Source organism: Caretta caretta, chromosome 4 (assembly GCF_965140235.1).
Source record: "Caretta caretta isolate rCarCar2 chromosome 4, rCarCar1.hap1, whole genome shotgun sequence".
In the NCBI taxonomy this organism is placed as follows: domain Eukaryota; kingdom Metazoa; phylum Chordata; order Testudines; family Cheloniidae; genus Caretta; species Caretta caretta.
Genome location: NC_134209.1, coordinates 93,703 through 112,167, shown reverse-complemented (window position 1 = coordinate 112,167; position 18,465 = coordinate 93,703). Strand labels below are relative to the sequence as shown.

The 18,465-nt window shown below is 45.6% G+C and overlaps 1 protein-coding gene across 1 annotated transcript in view; it reads right to left on the bottom strand.

Moving 5' to 3' along the window:
• LOC125629608 (scavenger receptor cysteine-rich domain-containing protein DMBT1-like) overlaps nucleotides 1–15,957 on the bottom strand; it is a 59,769-nt gene extending 43,812 nt beyond the window's left edge. The window contains exons 1-5 of the mRNA XM_075127378.1: nucleotides 15,848–15,957; nucleotides 11,104–11,418; nucleotides 7,353–7,667; nucleotides 4,004–4,318; nucleotides 267–581 (exon numbers count right to left, since the gene is read on the bottom strand). Coding sequence (XP_074983479.1) covers nucleotides 267–581; nucleotides 4,004–4,318; nucleotides 7,353–7,667; nucleotides 11,104–11,418; nucleotides 15,848–15,917 — 1,330 coding nt within the window. The 5' untranslated portion in view covers nucleotides 15,918–15,957. The remainder of the gene's footprint in view (nucleotides 1–266; nucleotides 582–4,003; nucleotides 4,319–7,352; nucleotides 7,668–11,103; nucleotides 11,419–15,847) is intronic.
• Nucleotides 15,958–18,465: the final 2,508 nt, after the last annotated feature.

Sequence of the window (18,465 nt, the reverse complement as noted above, 5' to 3'; positions counted from 1 at the left end):
ACCTTACTGGTGTTTTAGTTTATGAGACTGTTCCTTTTTTCTTTGGTGAAAGATCACCCCTTAGGCCGACTGTCGGGGCTACCCTGAAAGTATGGCCAAGGGAACACAGAAGGGGAAAGGCAAACCCTGCACAGAGAGGAGCTGATTAACCCCAGGCTCACCATTGCCAGAGGGGAAAGCCATTTTATGGCTTCTCTGTTAGTTAACATCAACCTTTTACATTAACCCCTATTAATTAGATTCAATAAAACTTTCAAAGAACAGACCTGAGCAGAGAACTCCAGCATCTTCACCATGCGCACAGTTATGCCGACCCCATCCACCAGAGGAACAGTTCTGAAGATAGGATTCGCTTCCAGAGCAATTCACATCATCCAGCCAGATCTGCCCTGATCCTTCCCCATAATGAGCTGAGCCAGGCGCATTAAGAGCGTGTCCACATCCCAACTCTTGGCAAATGACATTGGCATCTGATGTGTCCCAGGAATCATCACAGACTGTGCCCCAGGTGTCATTGTAATAAATCTCCACTCTCCCGGAGCAACGATCTGCCCCATTCACCAGTTTGATCTGTTTGCTTCCTGTAGGGATAAATTGCACATACTAATATAACACTCCTTTGATCTTCTTACTAATTTGCATGAATTCATGTCAGGAGGGCCAGATTTTATTCACCCCAGTGTGCTAAAGGAATTAGCTGAAGAAATCTTGGTGCCACTGGCAATAATATTTGCAAATGCATGGATGACAGTAGAGGTCTGGGAAGACTGGCTAGGAACTAACATATTATCTTTAAAAAGGGAGAAAAGGAGAACAGAGAACTATAGACCAGGCATCCTGACTACATACCCAGGAAACTACTAGAGTAATGTATAAAGCAAGCAATTTGTGATTACCTGGAGGATGAAGGTATGATCACTAGCATCCTGCATGGATTTATTAAGAACAAATCATGCCAAACCAGTTTGATATTATTCGAAGGGCTTGTCTGCACTTCACGCTGGATCAACGGGCAGCAATCAATCCAGAGGGGGTCAATTTATTGCATCTAGTCTAGACGCGATAAATCTACCACCAAGCGCTCTCCTGTCAACTCCGGTACTCCACCAGAACGGAGTTGACAGGGGAGCGTCAGCTGTCGACTTAACGCAGTGAAGACACCGACACCGTGGTAAGTAGGTCAGCTTCAGCTATGCTATTCACGTAGCGGAAGTTGCGTAACTTAGATAGACCCCCTTTGGTAGCGTAGACAAGCCCTAAGACATGGCAGTTGGGTTTGTGGAGGAGGGAATGCAATGGCCATAATATACCTGGACTTTAGCAAGGCTTTTGACACAGTTCTACATGGACATTCTGATAAGTAAGCTGGAGAAATGCCGGCTTGGCAAAACTACCACTAGGTGGATATGTAATTGGTTAAACAACCACAAACAAAGATTGACTATTAATGGAATGATGCCAGATTGGAGGTGTCAAGTGAGGTTCCACAGGGATCTGCTCTGGGTCTGGTGTTATTTAGCATCTTTATTAATGACCTGGATGGAGGAATATAGAGCATACTGATCACATTTGCAGATAGCTCAAAGCTAGGGGGGTTGCCAACACTTTGGTGAATTGAGCTAAAATTCAAAGAGATCCTGATAAATTGGAGAACTGGGCTACAGATTAAAAAAAAGGAAGTCAACAAAGACAAATGTAATGTTCTATATTTAGGGGAGAAAAATCAAAGGTACAAAGGTAGAATGGGAGGTAACTGGCTTTGCAGCAGCACTGCTGAGAAGGATCTGGGAGTTGTGGTGGATCACACCCTCAACATGAATCAACACTGTGATGCTGTTGGGAAAAAGGCAAATGCAACTGTAAGTTGCTTGATGAAAAAGAGAAACTGCCAGCCTGCACAGCAAGTGTTAAAGAGAGCCTTTGGGCCCAGCTAGCCCCACCATGCTATATCTGCAGTGTAAGCCAGGCATGGGTGCAAGGGTGAAGAGAGCCTGGCTCAGTTTGGTGCTGACTGGTGAGGAGTCAGGAGCTAGTTGTCTCCCTACTTGAAGGGAAGGAGCAGTAATCGGCCAGCCAGGGTAGCTGACTCAGAATAAGCACTGTCTCCACAACCAAGGGAGACTGTGAAGGAGCCTCCAGCACCTGAAGTAACTTACTGAGTGGAAACCAGAGACGTTGTGGGGTTTGCCCTGCCTGAAGGAGCTGGAGATCACAGCAAGGCGCTGCCCTAGTCCAAGAGGGAACCCTGCAGGAAACAAGCCATCCAGCAAACTGCACTAGAGGGGCCATTCCTCAAGCTGAACAGACCAGTAGGAGGTAGGCCATGGAAGAGGATTTTGACTTCCTGCTGGGAGGGATCCCTCCCTGTTCCGGGGCTGACTTACTGAGGGACCTGGGTTTGAACCCAATGGAGAGGAAGGGCCCAGATCTCAATACCCCTCTGGGCCATAAACACTGAGGCTGCTCAACCAATCAAAGGGCTGAGAGCCAGGCACTCTAACCACTAGGCTGTTCGGCCCTCCAAGCTGCCTGCTACTGATGCATTAACAGAGGCACGGCATGCAAACCACAGGAGGTGACAGTATTACTCCACTTGGCACTGGTTGGGCCTAAGCTGGAGTACTGTGTCCAGTTATGGTCACCAGTGTATAGAAAGGCTGTAGAGAATCTGTAAAGGATCCAGAGGAGAGCGACAAAGAGGAGCAAAGAAAGAGAATGTAACCCATATGAGAAAAACTGAAGGAACTGGGTATGTTTAGTATGCAATAGAGGAGACTCCGTGGGGAAGTGATAGCAGTCTTAAAATACTTGAAGGCTGTTGTTAGTACGTAGACCTGTTTGTTTGCCCGAGATAGAATTTTGGGTGTGATTTTTTATACTCTTATTTCCTTACTAATATGTGTGAACAAAGACCAAAGACGCTGTGTGTTATATTTCTCACAACCAAATGGGGCTTTTAGCACAATGAGAAAAGATAAGAAATAGAGTTAAAGTGTTACTGGGTATGCTGGGAGTATGTATGAGCATACACTGGAAGGCTGCCTGGCTTCTCTCTCAAGCCAAGATCAAGCAACCAGTTAGGAGGAGCAAGAGCGGGTGGGGAGAGACATAAGAAACATTAAAAGCCAAAGAAAGGCCTGGCGTTGGCCAATACACAACCTCTCTCCCTACCCCTCCAATGGGATACAAAAGAGGTGGGACCAACTCAAGACCTTCCACAATGGAACTCGACCATAAATTGTAAGGGGTGGGACCAACACTATGCATTACAGGTATAATTATGCCTGCTAAGGAAGGGGGAACTGGAACACTGGGACAAAGGCTCTGCAGTGTCAGAGCTATGGATATGCTTGCTTGAAACTAACCCCAATAAATATCGCATTACTGCACTGCGGACTTCCGGTCTTCTGCTTTCTGTCAGCATGACACGAATACATGGAGAAAAATCGTTCTCTCTTGCCACAGAGGGTAGGGCAAGAGGCATGGGTTCAAACTATAGCAGAGCAGATTTAGATTAAATCTCAGGAAAAACTTCCTAAGTTTAACAACAGTAGGACAATGGAACAGACTGCCTAGGGAAGTTATGGAAGCTCCTTCCCTGGATGTTTTCAGAAGGAGGCTACATAGCCATCTCTCTTGGATGGTTTAACCACAACACATCTTTCATCTTGGCAGGGGTCGGACTCAGTGACCCTACTCATCCCTTTTAACACTATGGCACTATGATTTGAGGATTGTATGATTTTAAAACTCTTTATTTTTAACCAATTTCCTGATAATTTAGTCGTAACTCATGATTTTTGAACACTTGGGTTGGGCAGAGCTGGAAACTCTGGTTACCATTCCAAAGGAATATATCTCAAAAGAATTGTGTGACAGGCAAGGAGATTCTCCACTTTCATACTCAGTTTCTTCTCATTTTATGGCTTCTCTGTTAGTTAACACTAACCTCTTATATTAATGCCCTATTAATTAGATTCAATAAAGCTTTCACAGAACAGACCTGAGCAGAGAACTCCAGCATCTTCACTGTGCCCACAGTCATGCTGACCCCATCCTCTGGAGGAACAGTCCCGAAGATAGGATTCGCTTCCAGAGCAACTCACATCATCCAGCCAGATCCGCCCTGACCCTTGCCCATAATAAGCTGAGGCAAGAACATCAATTGCAGTTCCACATCCCAACTCTTGGCAAACGACATTGGCATCTGATTTGTCCCAGTAATCATCACAGACTGTCCCCCAGGCTCCACTGTAATGAATCTCCACTCTCCCGGAGCAACGATCTGCCCCATTCACCAGTCTGATCTGTTTGCTTCCTGTAGGACAAAATGCCAGCTTTTAATATCATATTCCTGTGATCTTCTGACTAATCTGAATGAATTCAAGTCAGTGGTGCCTGATGCTGTTCAGCCGAGGGTACTGAAGGAATCAGCCGAAGAAATCTCGGCCCACTGGCAATAATATTTGCAACTCATGGATGACAGGAGTGGTCCTGGAAGACTGAAGAAGGGCTCATGTAGTGCCTGTCTTTAAAAAGGGAAAAAAGGAGAAGCCAGGGAACTATACACCAATCAGACTGACCTCGATACCTGGGAGCTACTAGAACAATGTATAAAACATTCAGTTTGTGAATACCTGGAGGATGAAGGGGTGATCACCCAGTATGGATTTACTAAGAACAAACCATGCCAAGCCAGCTTGCTTTTCTTCTTGGACAGGGTAAGTGGTTTGGTGGATGGGGGAATGCGGTGGACGTAATACACCTGGACTCCAGCACGGCTTTTGACACAGTCCCACATGACATTTTGATAAGTAAGCAGGAGAAATGCAGGCTTGGCCGAACTACCATTGAGGGGATGCAGAACTGGCTAAACAACTGCGAATAAAGATTGATTATTAATGGAATAATGTCATATTGGACTGAGGTCTCACGTGAGGTTCCACAGGGATCTGTTCTGGGTGCAGTGTTATTTAACAACCTTATTAATGACCTGGATGTAGGAATAGAGAGCAGACTGATTAAATTGCAGATGACAAAAAGCTAGAGGTGGTTGTGAACACTTTGGAGGATAGAGCTAACATTCAAAGGAATTTTGATAAATTGGAGAACTGGGCTATAGACAACAAAAAGAAATTCAGCAAAGCCAAATGTAAGGTACTCTACTTAGGGGAGAAAACCCAAATGCACAAATACAGAATGGGGGATAACTGGCTCGGCAGCAGCACTGCTGAGAAGGTCTGGGAGTTGTGGTGGATCACATCCCAAACATGAATCAGCAATGTGATACTGTTGCAAAAAAACCAAACAAACCCACAAATGTAATTTTAGGTTGCATTAACAGAGGCATAGCACTCAAGTCACGGGAGGTGATAATACCACTCTACTCAGCACTGGTTAGGCCTCAGCTGGAGAACTGTGTCCAATTTTGGTCACCAACATATAGAAAGGATGTAGATTTCAGAGTAGGAGCCATGTTAGTCTGTATTCGCAAAAAGAACAGGAGGACTTGTGTCACCTTAGAGACTAACAAATTTATTTGAGCATAACGTTTTGTGAACTACAGTTCACTTCATCGATGCATCTGTTCCTAAAGGATGTAGAGAAACTGGAAAGGGTCCATAGGAGAGCAAAAAAATTATCAAAGGGATGGAAGGCAAGCAGGGCCGTCCCTACCCACATGCAAAGTACACACCTGCGTAGGGCACCAGGAAATTTCGGGCATCACATTTCCTGGTGCCCTGCACAGCTGCATTGCTGCTCTAGCCCCTGCCTTGCCTCTTCCCGCCCCTGCTCTGCTCCAGCCCTGGCCCACTCCACCCCTTCCCCAAAGCCCCCACCCTGCTCTGCTCCTGCCCCACCCCTTCCTGCCCCTCCTCCAACCCCTGCCCCGCCTCTTCCCCATGGCCCCCGCCCCTGCTCTTCCCCAGCCCAGCCCCCACTCCACCCCTTCCCCAAAGCCCCTGCCTTGCTATGCCCCCGCCCTGACCCTTCCCGCCTCTGCGCCAGCGACGGGAAGTGCAGCGACCTGGCCCCAGCCTGCTCTGCGCCACCGGTGAGTGCTGGGGGTGGTGGTTCCCCCTGCCCCCCAAGCCAGCCCTGCCCCCCTGGGGAGTCCTGCCCCCCCCCACACCCATGAGGGGGCTGCGTAGGGCCCCAGAATAGCTAGGGATGGCCCTGAAGGCAACTCATATGAGCCAAAACTGAAGGAACTGGGTATGTTGAGTTTAGAAAAGAGGAGATTAAGGGGGCACATGACAATGATCTTCAAATACTTGAAAGGCTGCCATAAAAAAGATGAAGAAACATCATTCTCTCTTCCCACAGAGGCAGGACAAGAGGCAGTGGGTTCAAACTCCAGCACTGCAAATTTAGATTAAATCTCAAGAAAAAACTTCCTAACCGTAAGAGCAGCAGGATAATGGAACAGAGGCCTCAGGAGGTTGTGGAAGCTCCTTCACGGGAGGTTTTCAAAAGAAGGCTGGATTGCATCTGTCTTGAATTGTTTAGAAACAAATCCTTCATCCTGGCATGGGTTAGACTAGATGACCATTTCATTCCTTCTTATGCTATTATTCTATGATTTTAAATCACATTGTTCTTAACCAATTTCCTGATATTTTTGGGCCTGTCTCCTGATTTTTGAAAACTTGGATATGGCAGTGCGGGAAAATCTGTTTACAATTCCACAAGAATATATGAATTTTAAAGGCTGTTTTCCCTACAAGCTGAGAGGGAGTTACCCCAGGTCAGCTAGGGACACCTGAACCCAATTAAGGGCCTTTTAAAACCCCTCCTCTGAGAAGAGGAAAGGGGAAGAGAGAAACAAGTTGCTGCCAGGCTAGTGGCAGTAGGGAAATAAGCTTCTCCAGGGTGAAGGGCTGTGTTCCTCCCCATAGGGGAAACAGCCAAACCTGAGTGCCTGCTAGGTAAGGACTGAGAGCCCAGGATAAACCAACAGGGCAACACCCTGCACCAGTGAGGAGGCAGCAAGAGGTACCTTACTGGGGTTTTAGTTTATGAGACTGTTCCTTTTTTCTTTGGTGAAGGATCACCCCTTGGGCCAACTGTCAGGGCTACCCTGAAAGTATGGCCAAGGGAACACAGAAGGGGAATGGCAAACCCTGCACAGAGAGGACCTGATTAACCCCAGGCTCACCATTGCCAGAGGGGAAAGCACTAAGGTGTGGCGAGACAAAGGAGGTGACTTGCCACAATATGTCAAAGAATTGTGTGACAGTAAGTAGATTTTCCACTGTTCTTTTCATTTTATGGCTTCTCTGTTAGTTAATATCAACCTTTTACATTAACCCCCTATTAATTAGATTCAATAAAACTTCCAAAGAACAGACCTGAGCAGAGAACTCCAGCATCTTCACCATGCCCACAGTTATGCCGACCCCATCCTCTGGAGGAACAGTCCCGAAGATAGGATTCACTTCCAGCGCAACTCACATCATCCAGCCAGATCTGCCTTGATCCTTCCCCATAATGAGCTGAGCCAGGTGCATTAAGGGCACGTCCACATCCCAACTCTTGGCAAACGACATTGGCATCTGATTTGTCCCAGGAATCATCACAGACTGTGCCCCAGGTGCCATTGTAATAAATCTCCACTCTCCCCGAGCAACGATCTGCCCCATTCACCAGTTTGATCTGTTTGCTTCCTGTAGGGATAAATTGCACATACTAATATCACATTCCTTTGATCTTCTTACTAATTTGCATGAATTCATGTCAGGAGGGCCAGATTTTATTCACCCCAGTGTGCTAAAGGAATTAGCTGAAGAAATCTTGGTGCCACTGGCAATAATATTTGCAAATGCATGGATGACAGTAGAGGTCTGGGAAGACTGGCTAGGAACTAACATAGTGCCTATCTTTAAAAAGGGGGGAAAGGAGAACAGAGAACTATAGACCAGACATCCTGACTACATACCTGGGAAACTACTAGAGTAATGTATAAAGCAAGCAATTTGTGATTACCTGGAGGATGAAGGTATGATCACTAGCATCCTGCATGGATTTATTAAGAACAAATCATGCCAAACCAGTTTGATATTATTCGAAGGGCTTGTCTGCACTTCACGCTGGATCAACGGGCAGCAATCAATCCAGAGGGGGTCAATTTATTGCATCTAGTCTAGACGCGATAAATCTACCACCAAGCGCTCTCCTATCAACTCCGGTACTCCACCAGAGCGGAGTTGACGGGGGAGCGTCAGCTGTCGACTTAACGCAGTGAAGACACCAACACCGTGGTAAGTAGGTCAGCTTCAGCTATGCTATTCACGTAGCGGAAGTTGCGTAACTTAGATAGACCCCCTTTGGTAGTGTAGACAAGCCCTAAGACATGGTAATTGGTTTTGTGGAGGAGGGAATGCAATGGCCATAATATACCTGGACTTTAGCAAGGCTTTTGACACAGTTCTACATGGACATTCTGATAAGTAAGCTGGAGAAATGCGGCTTGGCAGAACTACCAGTAGGTGGATACGTAATTGGCTAAACAACCACTTTGTTTGTTAAACAAACAAAGATTGACTATTAATGGAATGATGCCAGATTGGAGGTGTCAAGTGAGGTTCCACAGGGATCTGCTCTGGGTCTGGTGTTATTTAGCATCTTTATTAATGACCTGGATGGAGGAATATAGAGCATACTGATCACATTTGCAGGTAGCACAAAGCTAGGGGGTTGCCAACACTTTGGTGAATTGAGCTAAAATTCAAAGAGATCCTGATAAATTGGAGAACTGGGCTACAGATTAAAAAAAAGGAAGTCAACAAAGACAAATGTAATGTTCTATAGGGGAGAAAAGCCAAAGGTACAAAGGTAGAATGGGAGGTAACTGGCTTTGCAGCAGCACTGCTGAGAAGGATCTGGGAGTTGTGGTGGATCACACCCTCAACATGAATCAACACTGTGATGCTGTTGGGAAAAAGGCAAATGCAATTGTAAGTTGCTTGATGAAAAAGAGAAACTGCCAGCCTGCACAGCAAGTGTTAAAGAGAGCCTTTGGGCCCAGCTAGCCCCACCATGCTATATCTGCAGTGTAAGCCAGGCATGGGGGCAGGGGTGAAGAGAGCCTGGCTCAGTTTGGTGCTGACTGGTGAGGAGTCAGGAGCTAGTTGTCTCCCTACTTGAAGGGAAGGAGCAGTAATCGGCCAGCCAGGGTAGCTGACTCAGAATAAGCACTGTCTCCACAACCAAGGGAGACTGTGAAGGAGCCTCCAGCACCTGAAGTAACTTACTGAGTGGAAACCAGAGACGTTGTGGGGTTTGCCCTGCCTGAAGGAGCTGGAGATCACAGCAAGGCGCTGCCCTAGTCCAAGAGGGAACCCTGCAGGAAACAAGCCATCCAGCAAACTGCACTAGAGGGGCCATTCCTCAAGCTGAACAGACCAGTAGGAGGTAGGCCATGGAAGAGGATTTTGACTTCCTGCTGGGAGGGATCCCTCCCTGTTCCGGGGCTGACTTACTGAGGGACCTGTGTTTGAACCCAATGGAGAGGAAGGGCCCAGATCTCAATACCCCTCTGGGCCATAAACACTGAGGCTGCTTAACCAATCAAAGGGCTGAGAGCCAGGCACTCTAACCACTAGGCTGTTCGGCCCTCCAAGCTGCCTGCTACTGATGCATTAACAGAGGCACGGCATGCAAACCACAGGAGGTGACAGTATTACTCCACTTGGCACTGGTTGGGCCTAAGCTGGAGTACTGTGTCCAGTTATGGTCACCAGTGTATAGAAAGGCTGTAGAGAATCTGTAAAGGATCCAGAGGAGAGCGACAAAGAGGAGCAAAGAAAGAGAATGTAACCCATATGAGAAAAACTGAAGGAACTGGGTATGTTTACTATGGAATAGAGGAGACTCCGTGGGGAAGTGATAGCAGTCTTAAAATACTTGTAAGGCTGTTGTTAGTACGTAGGCCTGTTTGTTTGCCCGAGATAGAATTTTGGGTGTGATTTTTTTATACTCTTATTTCCTTACTAATATGTGTGAACAAAGACCAAAGACGCTGTGTGTTATATTTCTCACAACCAAATGGGGCTTTTAGCACAATGAGAAAAGATAAGAAATAGAGTTAAAGTGTTACTGGGTATGCTGGGAGTATGTATGAGCATACACTGGAAGGCTGCCTGGCTTCTCTCTCAAGCCAAGATCAAGCAACCAATTAGGAGGAGCAAGAGCGGGTGGGGAGAGACATAAGAAACATTAAAAGCCAAAGAAAGGCCTGGCGTTGGCCAATACACAACCTCACTCCCCACCCCTCCAATGGGATACAAAAGAGGTGGGACCAACTCAAGACCTTCCAAAATGGAACTCGACCATAAATTGTAAGGCGTGGGACCAACACTATGCATTACAGGTATAATTATGCCTGCTAAGGAAGGGGGAACTGGAACACTGGGACAAAGGCTCTGCAGTGTCAGAGCTATGGATATGCTTGCTTGAAACTAACCCCAATAAATATCGCATTGCTGCACTGCGGACTTCCGGTCTTCTGCTTTCTATCAGCATGACACAAATAGATGGAGAAAAATCGTTCTCTCTTGCCACAGAGGGTAGGGCAAGAGGCATGGGTTCAAACTATAGCAGAGCAGATTTAGATTAAATCTCAGGAAAAACTTCCTAAGTTTAACAACAGTAGGACAATGGAACAGACTGCCTAGGGAAGTTATGGAAGCTCCTTCCCTGGATGTTTTCAGAAGGAGGCTACATAGCCATCTCTCTTGGATGGTTTAACCACAACACATCTTTCATCTTGGCAGGGGTCAGACTCAGTGACCCTACTCATCCCTTTTAACACTATGGCACTATGATTTGAGGATTGTATGATTTTAAATCTCTTTATTTTTAACCAATTTCCTGATATTTTAGTCGTAACTCATGATTTTTGAACACTTGGGTTAGGCAGAGCTGGAAAGTCTGGTTACCATTCCAAAGGAATATATCTCAAAAGAATTGTGTGACAGGCAAGGAGATTCTCCACTTTCATACTCAGTTTCTTCTCATTTTATGGCTTCTCTGTTAGTTAACACTGACCTCTTATATTAATGCCCTATTAATTAGATTCAATAAAGCTTTCACAGAACAGACCTGAGCAGAGAACTCCAGCATCTTCACTGTGCCCACAGTCATGCTGACCCCATCCTCTGGAGGAACAGTCCCGAAGATAGGATTCGCTTCCAGAGCAACTCACATCATCCAGCCAGATCTGCCCTGATCCTTCCCCATAATGAGCTGAGCCAGTTGCATCAAGGACGTGTCCACATCCCAACTCTTGGCAAACGACATTGGCATCTGATTTGTCCCAGTAATCATCACAGACTGTCCCCCAGGCTCCACTGTAATGAATCTCCACTCTCCCGGAGCAACGATCTGCCCCATTCACCAGTCTGATCTGTTTGCTTCCTGTAGGAAAAAATGCCAGCTTTTAATATCATATTCCTGTGATCTTCTGACTAATCTGAATGAATTCAAGTCAGTGGTGCCTGATGCTGTTCAGGCGAGGGTACTGAAGGAATCAGCTGAAGAACTCTTGGCACCACTGGCAATAATATTTGCAACTCATGGATGACAGGAGTGGTCCTGAAGGACTGAAGAAGGGCTCATGTAGTGCCCGTCTTTAAAAAGGGAAAAAAGGAGAAGCCAGGGAACTATACACCAATCAGACTGACCTCGTTACCTGGGAGCTACTAGAACAATGTATAAAACATTCAGTTTGTGAATACCTGGAGGATGAAGGGGTGATCACCCAGTATGGATTTACTAAGAACAAACCATGCCAAGCCAGCTTGCTTTTCTTCTTGGACAGGGTAAGTGGTTTGGTGGATAGGGGAATGCGGTGGACGTAATATACCTGGACTTCAGCACGGCTTTTGACACAGTCCCACATGACATTCTGATAAGTAAGCAGGAGAAATGCAGGCTTGGCTGAACTACCATTGAGGGGATGCAGAACTGGCTAAACAACTGCAAATAAAGATTGATTATTAATGGAATAATGTCATATTGGACTGAGGTCTCACGTGAGGTTCCACAGGGATCTGTTCTGGGTGCAGTGTTATTTAACAACTTTATTAATGACCTGGATGTAGGAATAGAGAGCAGACTGATTAAACTGCAGATGACACAAAGCTAGTGGTGGTTGTGAACACTTTGGAGGATAGAGCTAACATTCAAAGGAATTTTGATAAATTAGAGAACTGAGCTATAGACAACAAAAAGAAATTCAGCAAAGACAAATGTAAGGTACTCTACTTAGGGGAGAAAACCCAAATGCACAAATACAGAATGGGGGATAACTGGCTTGGCAGCAGCACTGCTGAGAAGGATTTGGGAGTTGTGGTGGATCACATCCCCAACATGAATCAGCAATGTGATACTGTTGCAAAAAAACCAAACAAACCCACAAATGTAATTTTAGGTTGCATTAAGAGAGGCATAGCACTCAAGTCACGGGAGGTGATAATACCGCTCTACTCAGCACTGGTTAGGCCTCAGCTGGAGAGCTGTGTCCAATTTTGGTCACCAACGTATAGAAAGGATGTAGATTTCAGAGTAGGAGCCATGTTAGTCTGTATTCGCAAAAAGAACAGGAGGACTTGTGGCACCTTAGAGACTAACAAATTTATTTGAGCATAAGGTTTTGTGAGCTACACCTCACTTCATCGATGCATCTGTTCTTAAAGGATGTAGAGAAACTGGAAAGGGTCCACAGGAGAGCAAAAAAAATGATCAAAGGGATGGAAGGCAAGCAGGGCCGTCCCTACCCACATGCAAAGTACACACCTGCGTAGGGCACCTGGAAATTTGGAGCATCACATTTCCTGGTGCCCTGCACAGCTGCATTGCTGCTCTAGTCCCTGCCTTGCCTCTTCCCGCCCCTGCTCTGCCCCAGCCCTGGCCCACTCCAGCCCTTCCCCAAAGCCCCCACCCTGCTCTGCTCCTGCCCCGCCCCTTCCTGCCCCTCCTCCAGCCCCTGCCCCGCCTCTTCCCCATGGCCCCCACCCCTGCTCTTCCCCAGCCCAGCCCCCACTCCACCCCTTCCCCAAAGCCCCTGCCCTGCTATGCCCCCGCCCTGACCCTTCCCGCCTCTGCTCCAGCGGCGGGAAGTGCAGCGACCTGGCCCCAGCCTGCTCTGCGCCACCGGTGAGTGCTGGCGGTGGTGGTTCCCCCTGCCCCCCAAGCCAGCCCTTTCCCCCCGTGGAGGCCTGCCCCCCCCACACACCCACGAGGAGGCTGCGTAGGGCCCCAGAATAGCTAGGGATGGCCCTGAAGGCAACTCATATGAGCCAAAACTGAAGGAACTGGGTGTGTTTAGTTTGGAAAAGAGGAGATTTAGGGGGCACATGACAATGATCTTCAAATACTTGAAAGGCTGCCATAAAAAAGATGAAGAAACATCATTCTCTCTTCCCACAGAGGCAGGACAAGAGGCAGTGGGTTCAAACTGCAGCACAGCAAATTTAGATTAAATCTCAAGAAAAACTTCCTAACCGTAAGAGCAGCAGGACAATGGAACAGAGGCCTCAGGAGGTTGTGGAAGCTCCTTCACGGGAGGTTTTCAAAAGAAGGCTGGATTGCATCTGACTTGAATTGTTTAGAAACAAATCCTTCATCCTGGCACGGCTTAGACTAGATGACCATTTCAGTTCCTTCTTATGCTATTATTCTATGATTTTAAATCACACTGTTTTTAACCAATTTCCTGATATTTTTGGGCCTGTCTCCTGATTTTTGAAAACTTGGATATGGCAGTGCGGGAAACTCTGTTTACCATTCCACAAGAATATATGAATGTTAAAGGCTGTTTTCCCTACAAGCTGAGAGGGAGTTACCCCAGGTCAGCTAGGGGCACCTGATCCCAATTAAGGGCCTTTTAAAACCCCTCCTCTGAGTTGGAATTAATTTGCAAAAGGATACAATTAACTTAGGCTTGAATAGAGACTGGGAGTGGATGGGTCATTACACAAGGTAAAACTATTTCCCCATGTTTATTTCCCCTCCTACTGTTCTTGTAAAGTGCTGGAAATGGCCCACCTTGATTATCACTACAAAAGTCCCCCCCCCTCCCCCTGCTGGTAATTGCTCACCTTTCCTGATCACTCTGGTTACAGTGTGTATGGTAACACCCATTGTTTCATGTTCTCTGTGTATATAAAATCTCCCCACTATATTTTCCGCTGTATGCATCCGATGAAGTGAGCTGTAGCTCACGAAAACTTATGCTCTAATAAATTTGTTAGTCTCTAAGGTGCCACAAGTACTCTTTTCTTTTTACAGATACAGACTAAGACAGCTGCTACTCTGAAACCTCCCCCACAATGTCTGTCACTAAGTATGGTAATTTTGTCAAGTGTCTGTCACACAACACAGTGGTGCAAACCCCTGGTGGAAGGTGTTGCCTTCTGAATCCCACTCATCTTCTCCTGTACCATCCAGCTGGGCTGTTGCATATTGAGCATAGTCACAGCCGAAAGATACACAGCAATGTTTCTGGCAGTCCGCAAGAGACCTTTCACTAGATCCAATTCCTCCAGACACCAAGTACCTTCCTTTCCCTCCAAATCACTGTAAACCATTCTCATTGGGAACCAGCAAACCTCCCCTTTACCTGAGCACCTGCAGTTACCCACTGCATCAGCCACCCCCACCAGCTGTTGAATCGCTTGCTTCTCACAGAACTCTCCAGCAAGGGGGCATTTCAGAAAAAAGTAAGGGGTGTGGGAATTATGTCAGCTTATGGACCTTTATATAGGATAGTCTGTCCTGCAAAGGCTTGGTGGCGCTGGAAGACATTATGGGACATATATGAAAAGTTGGGGGTGGGGGCAACTGCTCCACTTGCAAATGGTTCCCCTACTCCCCAGCCTGCCTGTTTCCCTCACCACCCTCCCCTAATCAGTGCCGTGCATGACCTCTCTTCCCTGCTCACCCATCCTTCCTGTACCCAGTCAGTGGACCTCCCTCACGCCCACTACTGCCCCTTTCCCTCCCCAGTCATTGCCCAGAGAGTAGGGTAACTAGATTTTCAAAGTGAAAAGACAGACATTTGACTCAGGCTAGGAGGTTGGGAAGTTTCCTACAGGATGGTTTAGTGTGGGTCAGAGAGGGGCATACAGGAAGAATTTGGCAGTTGGGGGAGAGGGTTGGAGTGAGAAAAAACAGCCAAAGGCCTCCCTCCTTTAAGGCCAGACTCTCTTCCCCCAGGCTGCTCCTTTTCAGTTGCTCGGGAAGTGCAGAGTGGCCACTTGGTGCTAACTGCCCTGCACAGAATTCTCCCAGAGAGGAAGAGCTCTCAGCTGGTGTAAAGCTAGTGTACCTGGTTCCTATACCAACTCTTGGTGTGGGGAGCATTTAGGGGATGGAAGGAGACCTGCTGGAGTACAGCTACACACTGCCATTTCCCAGGTGGTCTAAGTCAGAGCAGTCCCTGGACCTGCCTCATTCTTCTGTCTTGTACAGAGGAGAGAATCTGGCCCTAATGCTTTTACTTGAGTGGTAATTAGTTCTGGAGTCATTGGGTCTGCTAATAAACAGCTCCGGGCTCACAGTGCTCCAGGAGCAAGATATTTTGTACAATATGCAGATTATTGAGTGAGAACAGTCCCTAATTATTGAAGTACCGGTATATAAACTTTCTCTCTGGTACTTATCTACAGGAGACAGACACAACTTTAGTTTAATTTTCTTTCTATGAGATGACAGTTCTTACTTTTTACATCACTGGTGACTGAAAGCAAAAAAAAATCACTAAAACGTATTGGATCCCCAATTACAACAACCCTTTAGGGTCAGTTTGTCTAAGTTCTATGTGTGAACTAAAGCAGGTACTTACCTGTGGTGGAGTGAAAAGAAAGGAGAAGCCAAAGCAACTGAAGAGGGAGACCTTCCTTCATCATCACCATGACCCGTCTCCCTCTGACACTGCACGGGTCGCACCTAAACTCCCTGCCAGGGCTTCTCTGCATCTGAGACCACAAAGAAGTGGAAGGGAACTTTATAGATTCAGCTGCTGGCGTCAGTAACAGGAAAAAACAAAGAACTCCTGAAACCTCTGACCCACAGAGCAGTGTGGGGGCCACCCGCAGCCGCACCCACATCCGCTACATCAGAAAAGAGGAATTTCTTCGGCTCCTCCTGTGGTGGTGTGAGAGCGTCATGCATGGACCACGAAGACCAGTCGTGGAAACACAGGTTCTTAAGATTTCCTGTATGGCCCATGTCTATCAATTATAGCAGGTAGAAGAAGTTCTTCAGTTACTCTTTTCTGAGCTGTGAACATCGCCGATGGTAGGGACTCTGCTTTGGCTGTTATAATCAAAGATGATACCATTGATTTGTCTCGGTGCATTTTTTCCGTTCTTTTTACACGATTAAAAAACACTGTAGACAAATGCTACCCATGCATAATCGATATTGTAGCAACGGTCCCATTTGACATTTTCTGAATACAACATTTCAATTTTTCATTTAGCAATTAATTGTATTTCATACTGTTTTTTTAAAGTCTAAATTGGAGCAAAATGTTTTGATTTTAGCAAAATGAAACATTTTGCTTGACCCAGAATGATTTTCCCCCCAGAATTTTGTTTTGTGGGAAATGTTGAATTCTTTGGGTTTTGGTCCATTTTGTTCAAAATTGCAGGATGTCCTGCAAAATGGAACAATCTAACTTTCATTCCTTAGTCATTTGCTGTCGATACTGTTTAACATTGTATCCAATGTTTCTGTCCTCCCAGCCATTATCTTCAAAACATGCCATCTTGCAAGATGTCAGTTGGCAAGTGCTGAAACCTAATCTGGCTGCTCATAGAGTTCTGCAGCTGCCCTGCATTAATTAGTATTTATTTATTTATTTATGTATTTCCTAGTGACTTCCTTTAGTGTTAGCAGCAGGAGCACAGTGTCCATTTGATTTTTATAGCTAAAAGGCAAAAGTGAATATATTAGAACTACCAACTTAAATTCATTCACCTCAATAACATCGAAATCACAATACAAAACTTTAAAAATAGATCGCTTTAAGGGTGCAATTATCTATCTCTGTCTTTAACACCCATTAGCATAACTATAGGTATGGTGGGTTTGGGCATCTGTTTCATTGCAACTGAGCCTTGGAAAAAGACCAGGTTTATGTCCTCAAGTGACAAATGTGGAGAGAAATGGGAGAGTGAGCTCCTGAGACCAGCAGGCTTCTCTTTTAGCCTTCTAGTTCCCTTCCTGCATGACTGAAAGTGCTGCATTTTTTGCAGAAAGCTACCTGCCTGGCAGCTGCCAGTTGCTGGGAAAGAAAGATTTATTCAAGTGCACAAAATGAGGAAAAAAGAAAAGGAAGCCCAGGAAATCCTGGTATGAGTCACTGTCCCTAAAAGGCAAAGGGAACTTGATCAGAAACCAAACTAAAAATGGGAAGTGAATGTGCACTAGTCATGGACATTTTCCTCATTAAAATGTTCCTCTCCAAAAGCAATAAAGGATGCAAAGTTTGCTAACTGCTTTGTGCTGACATTACCAACACCAACTGCAGTGCTCTGGGAAATGCCTGAAACTTTGCTCAACTAGTTTCCGCAAGATTTTAGAGAAAGGAAGATGTTGAATTCTTCTTATTTATGCAAGGTATTACTATAACACTAATTTCACCATAAATTCCTTTATTAAATAAAAAGGCTGAACTGTATTTATACAATTGCTCTAAATAATAAGCAATTTACTACACAAACAGGAACAAAACATTGATAAGCATTTGATCAAGATAATTACAAAGAGGATAAACCCAGGAGTGCTTAGACCAATATTGGTCAGCTCCAGCTTGGTCAGGTAGCTATTAACAACGAACCTGTTAAGAGATTATTTTTGTATACTCTTGAGCAAATAAGTGGTGTCATTACCAATTATCAGATTTTAGCTGGGGACAGTGAAAGCAGTTTCTTAGATAGCCAGTTATTTCCTGCACCTGGTACCCAATGAACCATGTTTTATTTCTATTACTTCAGTCCAAACCTTAAATAAGTTAACACTAGTATTTTGAAGGGTCCCTACTTTGAAGTTTATCGCAATAACTTCTTTCTCATGATATCATTCTTTTTTATTACATGCTTTGGGCCTGTGGCTCATGCTAATATCTCAACTCAATTAAAAACCATAGCTCACCTAACTCTAATGTGGGCCTGTATTCCTACAGAAGGGGATCACTCTTAACATCTCATTTTGTGCCCCAAATGGAAAAAGATCTATAACTTGATAGGTTAATATGCTTTGAACTTTTCCACAGTCTAATACATCTTTTTGGAGATGGGGTGACGAGAATGGCATGCAGTATTCAAGGTGTGGGCATACCATGGATTTACATAGTGGGATTTGTGATGTTGCACTCCATATGCTTTATGAAAATACGCCTATGAATATGACTATGACATAACTGGAATATGCTTTATGCAAAATACCTCTCATAAC